This window comes from Sinocyclocheilus grahami, unplaced genomic scaffold, assembly GCF_001515645.1.
Source record: "Sinocyclocheilus grahami isolate Dianchi unplaced genomic scaffold, SAMN03320097.WGS_v1.1 scaffold776.1, whole genome shotgun sequence".
NCBI lineage: Eukaryota > Metazoa > Chordata > Actinopteri > Cypriniformes > Cyprinidae > Sinocyclocheilus > Sinocyclocheilus grahami.
This window is the reverse complement of record NW_015505955.1, coordinates 357,900-367,081: the sequence shown is the minus strand read 5'-3', so window position 1 is coordinate 367,081 and position 9,182 is coordinate 357,900. Positions and strand designations below refer to the sequence as shown.

The 9,182-nt window shown below is 36.4% G+C and overlaps 1 protein-coding gene across 1 annotated transcript in view; it reads right to left on the bottom strand.

Moving 5' to 3' along the window:
• Positions 1-1,584: 1,584 nt before the first annotated feature.
• Positions 1,585-9,182, bottom strand: part of slc1a1 (solute carrier family 1 member 1) — a 20,061-nt gene continuing 12,463 nt past the window's right edge. Inside the window, exons 9-12 of the mRNA XM_016245973.1 lie at positions 8,139-8,261; positions 6,626-6,820; positions 6,390-6,524; positions 1,585-2,969 (exon numbers count right to left, since the gene is read on the bottom strand). Coding sequence (XP_016101459.1) covers positions 2,729-2,969; positions 6,390-6,524; positions 6,626-6,820; positions 8,139-8,261 — 694 coding nt within the window. The 3' untranslated portion in view covers positions 1,585-2,728. The remainder of the gene's footprint in view (positions 2,970-6,389; positions 6,525-6,625; positions 6,821-8,138; positions 8,262-9,182) is intronic.

Genomic DNA, 9,182 nt, shown 5'->3' with positions numbered 1-9,182 from the left:
TGACCTTCCATACCTGGACGTCCCATATCTGTACAGCACGTGTTTCACACCGGTTTCATTTCATTTCAGAGATTTTGAAAGGTCAAAGGTGAGCGCAACATGGGTGGTCAAGGTCAAAGGTCACCATTAATCAAATTTTTTGTGATTCTGTGCTCAGTATTTACTACTTATATCATAGTGTACATTTATATCACACACAAACTTTTTGACTCACTTAAGTAGGCCTAAAATTCATCTTTATATATAATTTTATAATTCCTTCTATTGTCTTTGAAATATGATTAAAGTACTGCTGAATGTTCTGACATGCACTTATGATCAACTAAAATATACTTTATTGTCATTTCCGTTGAAACTTGTATGCCTCGGATTTGAATATATTAGTAATGAAGTTGCAATTTAGTACATTTTCTTTAAAGCATGACAACATATTACAATTATAAAAACATAATGATGTAAAATGTAAAGTAAAATGTTTGCCATTACTACAAAGTGCACTTTTTAAAAGTGTGTTAAGAAACTTGAAACGTGAAATTTATAAAATGATAATAAAATATTGTGCTTTAGTGTGTTAGTCAACACATTAAAAACAAGTGTACTTCAAAGCACGACAAAAGGTTATTGAAACATGATTTAAAATGACTTTAAAGTAAAATGTGTAATTTGATAACATTGCAAAGCGCATTTTTTAAAAGTCTGCTTAAGTGTGTTCAGAAATATAGTCATTAAAATGCCCTCTCTTTAAGTACACTTAAGTGGCCTTTTATTTCATTAATATTATAATATCTGGAAGTACAGTTGTTTAAATGTACTTCTTAAGGTTTGATGTGCACTAGTTTGCATTTAATACAGTTAAGCACACTTTTTTTGTGCATAAGGGTTGTACAGACTCAGTAGGTATTTAAAGATGGTTCTTCTTTTTATCCACAGATGAATCAGAGGACTGTGTGATTTTCTGTGGCATTGCATCTTTTTCCATTCAATTATGAGTGTGTTTGTTTGTCGTTGTGTTTGTAGTGCAGCTTTGAAATGAAACAGTATATTTCTAGTGTTTTTGGTGGTTTTTAACCCTATTTCTGGAGGCCCCCAACTGTTCACACCTGATTCAGCTCATGAGCTTCTTAGTAGAAACACTTGAAATGTGTGTTTCACTGGAGACAGAGAGCAAAACGGAGTCTTCTGACACTTAAAATAGTACATGTGCTTTATATAACCCTCATAACAAAAAAGGTTGGCTCCCTTGTTGAGCCGTGGTGCAGCAATAGAACATGGTTTGGTTTGAGACCAACTCAGCAAAAAAAAGAAAGAGAGATAAAATCATCAAAAGTGGCAAATCAGTAGTGCTTTGATCACGTCCTTTCTTCTTCTTTTTAGCATTTTTATGCAAATGCTGCTTGTTCATTAGTAATTCAAATGAAATACCTGCTTTAGTTGATTGTCAAGTTCAAAAGGCTTATTCTGTTTATATCAGGGAGCCGCAGGTGTGTTTCGTCTATGGCATTTCCCTTTGAGTATTAAACGAAGAACAGTTATCTATCTAAATATATAAAGTGAAAAAATAAATGGAAAAAAGTCAATTCAGGGATAACTTTATTATTTTGTGGATACACATACAGTACTTGTTGAATCATACAGTATGACTAATTTGACTACTGTACTGTATAAATACAGTTGTACAATGGTGTGCTTTACAGTGTTTATTCAGTTTCAGAACCTTAAACGCAGACCATTAATGCTTCACATTGATCGTTTTCTCTCATTTCTGATGTAACCCAAAGTATAAAGAAATGAAATACTGTAAAAGAAGGTTCAAACTGGCTCAATGGCAGAAATTTGGCACTGACAACATCATCGGTGCGGTCTTTTCAAAATATTCCCCAGAATAGCTCTGATTCAACAACAAAGGAAGAAAAAGAATGAATCAGTGGCTTGCTGAAGAAACTATTAAGGCTTGCCACCTTCAATATCATGACAAAATAATTGTGTACAAAGGATCTGATTTTCATTCCAAAGGCCATTTCTGTACCCCCACATCACGTCCTTGTCATGCAACGTTTGTATAAAAATGTTCCCCTTCCTATCAACACATTCAATTTGGCACAAACCTGAAATGAAAGACACGCAAAGCTCATAAACATTTGGCTTTCAATAGCAAGTGCAAATAACAGGACTGGCAACATTTCACACGTTACTGAATTTGAAACTTGAACATAATTTGCGAAGAACATTTTCGAAAGCGGATTTCGATAACCTTAAAATCAGCGTTTTCTGAGTATAATAACATCGGCTAGTTAGCGACATGCGAACGTTACACTAATCTGCCGGGTTTCTTTCAAACAGATGCGCGATATTGCACGGAGCTCCTTCTCAAACACACAAACACGAAAATCGCCTACTGCTAAAAAGCTATTCGTTAGTACAAAATCAAAGAAAACAACCGCCGTTAATAAACCGAAAACAGCAATTTGCATAATTCATGGCAACATGTTAATGAACTGTGGAAGCACAGTTTTCTCTCAGTCTAGCGCACGCACACGTAAGTTCAAGAGCACGGTTGGGAAAATGAAGGAAGGAGAACCACAAGGGCAGGTATTGCTAATGTCCGCACTCAATCATGTCCTCGCTAATGACTTTCCGTCCTAGTCATGGCACTGGTTTTATGAATGGCTCCTACCTCTCTGAACTCCCTTCACGCCGTCACATGTTCAGCAGAGCCCGCCGCGCGCCTCTAGAACTGCGAGGTCTCGGTGAAGGAAATGGCGTCGCTTTTGTCGATGGTGAATCCACCGTTGATGTAAGATTTCTTCTCGCACTCGTCGTCATCCAGCGTGGTCTCCAGGGCGAAGGGGTTGGCCGCGTCCACGTCTGAAGTCAGGTCCATCCTCTCTAGTTCTCGCTTTGACAGCTTCTGGACTATTCCAGCGCCGTAGGCGTCTCCCAGCACGTTGATCATGGTACGGAAGCGATCGCTGGTTTGATGGGAAACAACAATGTAAACTTCACACTATAGCAGCTATAGGGTTTTAGCAGCCATCACTCCAGTCTTCGTGCCACATGGTCCTTTAGAAACCATATACTTCAAATCATGTCAGAAGTTCATATTTAAGAACTCCTAGGACACAGAGGTCAAACTCAGTTCTTGGAGGGTTGCAGCCTAGGAGGCCAAGTAAGACATGTTCCTGGATCAACATCTTTTGTTGATCCTGGATCAACATTACTGTCCAAAAATATAGACTAAACCCAATCCCTACCCCTAAACCTAACCCTACCCATAATTGATTCCTAAAATCAGTGTGAAATGATAGCTGATTAACAAGGGTGTAGAAGCACCTAACCCTGATTGTAAGCCTAAAACAGATATTTCCTGAAAAGTTATCCCTCAATTCTGATTGGTTGATTGGAATGTTGTTCCAGGATCAACAAAGATGTTGATCCAGGAACATGTTGTACTTGGTGAAATCACGGTCACCCGGCCTAGGAAGTGTGTATTTATGAGTTAGGAAGTCGTAATTACTATGTCAGGTGTGTTGAAGTCATTTGGTCTGAGCAAGATTGAGGCTTGTTTCCGTCACATAATAAAAAAGCCTATATAAGCCCATATAAAGTCAGAATTGCGAGATATAATGTCAGAATTGCTGGCAATTCTGAGGGAAAAAGTCAGAATTGTGAGAAGTTACGTTCGTTTTTAACTCCCAATTGCAAGAAAAATTCAAAATGTTGGGAAGAAAAGTAGTAATTGTGAGATAACAATTTGTGATTGCTTTGTTATTTTTTATTCCGTGATGGAAACAAAAATGTAAACTCAGAATTCTGATTTTAAAAAGTCAGAATTATGAGATATAAGCTTTATTAAATTACCAAATGATATAAAGAATTATTATTATAAAATAAAAAAGCAATCACAAATTTTTATTTCACAATTACTACATTTCTTCCCAAAATTGTAAATTTTTGTTGCAATTGTGAGTTTATAACTCACATAACATCTTATTTTATCTCAAGTTATATCTTGCAATTCTAAGTTTACATTTCACAATTCCGAAATTTTTTCTCCGAATTCTGAGTTTACATCTCAGAATTGCAGGAAAAAAGTCATAATTATCTTTTTTATTTTTTTATTCCATGACAGAAATGGGCTTCCATAAGATGCCAATGTACCTTTTATACAAAAAAACTAAACAAAACCTACCTATACAAAATGTGCAACAGTGAGTTTTTCCATTTATATGTGTTCTATCGTAATTGTACAATATTATCATATTTCTTACATGCTTAGATAAAAGAGATTATTTATTTTTAATTTATAGTTTATTGTAAATGAAAAAAATTTACATTACGCCCCCAACTCACGGCTTATAGAAAGTTCAGAGTTTCCCACTTGTAATTATGATTTTGCAGTGACATTCATGTGCGTTGAGGCCCGTTCACACCAAGGACGATAACGATAAAGATAACGATAAAGATATAGTTCTAAAAATCGTTCTCAATATTAAAGAATAGCAGAGTCCACACCGCAACTATAACGATAAAGACGAAGAGAAACGATATCGTTTGAATCACTTTGAATCCAGCTGATGAACGATAAAAAATTGACAGCCAATCAGAATCCATCCTGCTGTTACGGGCTTGAGAATTTAAAGCTGTGCGCTTAGAATAAACAGACGATATTGTTCGCTGGTGTGGACGCTAATATCATTATCTTTATAGTTATCGTTCTTGGTGTGAACGGAGCTTTAAACTCATAAATACAATTTTTCCAGACATGACTTGAATGCACCAATTTCTTTCAGCCCTGAGTTTCCGAGTTTGGGGGCATGTCAGTAAGAAAATATGGCACAATGTATGCAGTGTCTGTATTGACTGTAAATTTGTTCAAATTAATTCAATTATAAGAATTTTTCCATTTAAAATAAAAACTAGCAAAGTGGCATGTACAAAATATGGCAGTATTGTACAATTACGATAGAATATATAATGATTCGATTTTCAGCACCTTCATAAAGTGAATAAAAACATAAAGAAAAAACACACCCAATGTGCATTCATTATTCATCTTTTTTTTTTTAGATGTCGAGTTAAAAAATCTTGAACTTTTTGTAGTAAAAAGTACTTCGCCATCTTGCCCTGACCAAAGTGGTTTAAACACATCTGATTATGCAATTACAACTTGCCAAATCGTAAATATGAACTTTCCAGGAGGACAACCAATAGATTGCTGCAGGAATTATGTATTTTTGTAGGCCAAAACCCAGAAACGACTTAACATTTTAGCACTTCTGGTTCCAGTCAGTGTTTTTTTTTTTTATTATTGGGATTTTGGTTAAATGCTTGTCATAAGGTCTATGATGAAAACAGGCTCAATGTATTTTCACATTTCATTCTACGGCATAAAATACACAAGTAGTACCCGAGTAATATATATATATTTAAAATACATTTTAATATTAATATTGAAAAAGGAAGTTGCTAACAAAGTGCTAAATGGGACAACGTTAAACGTCATCACAATGAACAGGTAAAATACTTAATAGGTGCAAACTATTCTAACTCAAACTTTCAGGGAAAATGTAAAAAAAAAAAAAAGACTGCGAAGGGTTGTCAGACACTTAATGGTGGTGACACTGAAGTCATGTGACCGTGGTGTAGCTCATCTGTAGCCTACGTTTAGCTTCATACTTCTGTCAATTGTATGTAAGCATAAAAATTCAATTGTGTTAATTTTGTTGGAGTTTATTTTCTGCAACAATCCAAAAGTCAATGGAAAAATCCTATTGGGTTTTTGTCGTGGGAACCTGGGTGATATGGTTTGGCCTACAAAAATACGTCATCACGACTGTGTCACATTAATTAAACCCATAGACTGTATAAAAACATGGACGTAGTGTCCGTGACGTCACCCGTAGGGTTCCGAAGATAGTTTTTGAAGCTCAAAAGTGGGCGGAGGCGGCTGTCGCCATCTTGGCAGCGCGTCGCCGCGCGTCACTCCCGGATAATCAAAGATGGGCAAAGAGGCGGGAGCTGCTTGTTGAAACCACCCCCACCTAGCTCGGTCACTCAAGTGGCCACGCCCTTAATTATGCAGAACTTTAAGGCTTAATATAATTTAAACGGATGAGTTATAAAAAAATTCACCCCCTTCACAGTTGTCATGAAGGGCAAAATTAGCTATATAGACCAAAATCATTTTTTGAACCAGGCTGTAAACATGTTTTTTTCTGCTGTAAAGTTAGGCATTTTAACTATGGGATTGACTCCCTTTTGCAGCCAGCCTCTAGCGGCCAGTTGACGAATTACAGTTTAAGTCACTTCCGTGTTGGCTTCACGAGAGAGAGCGGGAGGTTGCCGCTCGATTAAACCTGACACTTTGGTCATGAAAACCAAATACTTACAGCAGCCAATCGACAGCGACGATGAGGGTGACATCAGTGGCAGGAAGGCCCACTGCTGTAAGCACTATCACCATGGTTACCAGCCCAGCATTTGGAACACCTGCTGCACCAATGCTGGCGACTGTTGCCGTGATACTACGGAATGAACGTTTAAGAAAAGTATCATTCGGGCCTTCGTCCTTCATGAAGCCACTTAACTCTATTATATCACACCAGCTGGCTTATATCCCACTTACCTAATGGTAACAATCTGGCCAGCGTCCAGGTCGTAGTTGTTCAGCTGAGCTATGAATATAGAAGCAACAGCTTCATACAGTGCAGTGCCGTCCATATTGATAGTCGCACCAACTGGAAGCACGAAGCGAGTGATTCTCTTGTCGATCCTGTTGTTCTCCTCTGCGCATCGGAACGTGACCGGCAGAGTGGCTGAGCTGATACAGTGAAGACACTTGTTATTGCAAAATAGCAGTTATCTTTGATTGTTGTGGATTTAAAAAGTCTCTTTGTTCACGTAAAACATCTAAAACTGGAATGACAGGTCTTCAGGAGCAGGGCTGAGCAGCCTTGCTATAAAAAGCTCAAAATAATGATCAAAACACAACACCAATGGCTGCTGCTCAGATTTTAAAAAAAGAATTATTCATAGCATTTAAACAAATGTATGCCTTTTGCTTGTGCGGAATCTATCGGGACACTCAAAATGTCTGAATTTATTGCATTAAAAAACGAAATGTTATTTTGTTTTTAAATTGTCTTTAAAAAAAGTTCACATTAATAAAAAATAACCAATTAAGTTTTATATATAAAATATCCTAAATATGTTCTAAGTATCAGAGGTACACTTTAGCATAGTTTTAAAAACAGTACCTGTTGTGGAAATATTACTTTAATGAAAATGTATTAGAGTTTAAATGTATATTACATGCAAATTGGCTGAACTTTAGTCAGCTTTTTGCCCCACTAAGTACATCTTTATACAGTATGTAGTTTCATAATGAATTGTTTTTGAAATATACTGCTGAATCTACTGACAAGCATTTATGGTAAAGTCATTTCTGTTGAAACTTGAATGTCAGCTATTTAAATATTATTTTTTAATTGCACTTTTGTAATAAAGCTTACGTTTAAAATATATTTACATTAAATGTAATACTGAATACAGTTAAAATAATACAGGTAAAATGATAAAGCTTTACGTGAGCTTCAGTATGTTAGTCAACACGACGTACTTCTTTAAAGCATGTGAAAAGCTTACTTTACATTTGATATTATTATAAAGCATACTTTGTTAAAATGTACTTAAGTTTATTAGGAAACAGTCATTAAAATGCCTCTCTTTATGTTCACTTAAGTGGCCTTTTATTTCATGAATATTATATTATCTGCACGTACATTTGTTTAAAAATATAATTTGAAGCTTTGAAATACACTACAAGTGCACATGCAATAGATGTACGTGCACAAGAACTGACTCTCAAGGCTTTCCAGACTGTAAATCGGGCCAAAAATCTAGGTTTGCCAACACACGTGTTTTGTGTGAATTGGTTGTGTTCATAATGACTATAATATCTATTAGTGTGTGATCCTCAGTCGTTTAGTGTATACAAGTTCTAGTTTTTCTCTGTACCCATTTACAAACTCAGCAACTGTATGATAGACAGTGTTTTAAATCTCTTTAGATTTTAAGTTGTGTGTAGTGTATTCCAGCCTTTAGTCAATATACCAGTGCTAAAATATTCATCGACTCACCTTGAGGAAATCATGAGAGCTGTTAGCAAAGCCTGTGCCATTCCCAGAGTGAAGGTGAATGGATTCTTCCTCACAAACACAAAGTAAATCAGGGGGAGGAATACGATGGAATGGATGGCTAGTCTGTGAAAGGAAAACGTATTTTAAAACACAACCCATTGTGCATTATCATAAGCACTGAACATTAGAATAGAATAAAAACGATCTTTGTAAAATATTGCTTTACTTTATTAAGCTGTTTGGTGTTATTTAACTCCTTCCCCACCAAAGTTTTTTTTTTTTTTTTTTAAGTTGCGAGCAACCGCCAGCATTTTTGATCATTTCACAGCCCCAGAATGTTCTGTCGTATGAATATCTGAACCCTAACCCTAACCCTAACTTGCTTATTGCATTCTTTTTTTATCCACCCTCGAATATCTGTAAATTTCGTAAAAAAGTACAATTTTGAACAAAATGATGCTGGTTAAAACATAGACGAAGATGATCGCTTCCATCAATGAAAATTTCATTCGGTGATGTTAGGCAGTTTTGATTTATTTGCTGTTTAATATTTGATGGTCGTGTTATTTCACATACTGTATGCATCTGCTTATATATGCGATCGCTTGTTTCTGCTTCTTCTTCACTTGTGTTTGATCTAGACGGACGTTCAGTTCTCTATCAGTAGATGTGTAATAGCAACTCCTACCTTAAATCAGTGAAAACACGGAAAGCCAGAAATGTCCATCCATGGCGCATTGTCCCGTAAATGATGGGAAATTCCGTCAATGGCAGGGAAAGAGTTAAAGGATAGTTCACGCAAAAATGAAAATTACCCAATGATTTACTCACCCTCAAGCCATCCTGGGTGTATATGACTTTCTTCTTTCAGACAAATACAATCGGAGTTATATAAAAAAATGTCCTGGCTTTTCCAAGCTTTGTAATGGCAGTGAATGGTGCTCAAGATTTTGAAGGCCAAAAGAGTGCATCCATCCATCATTAAAAGTGCACCACAGGGCTCCGGGGGGGGGGGGGGGCGGGGGGGTGTACCCCATAACGTCC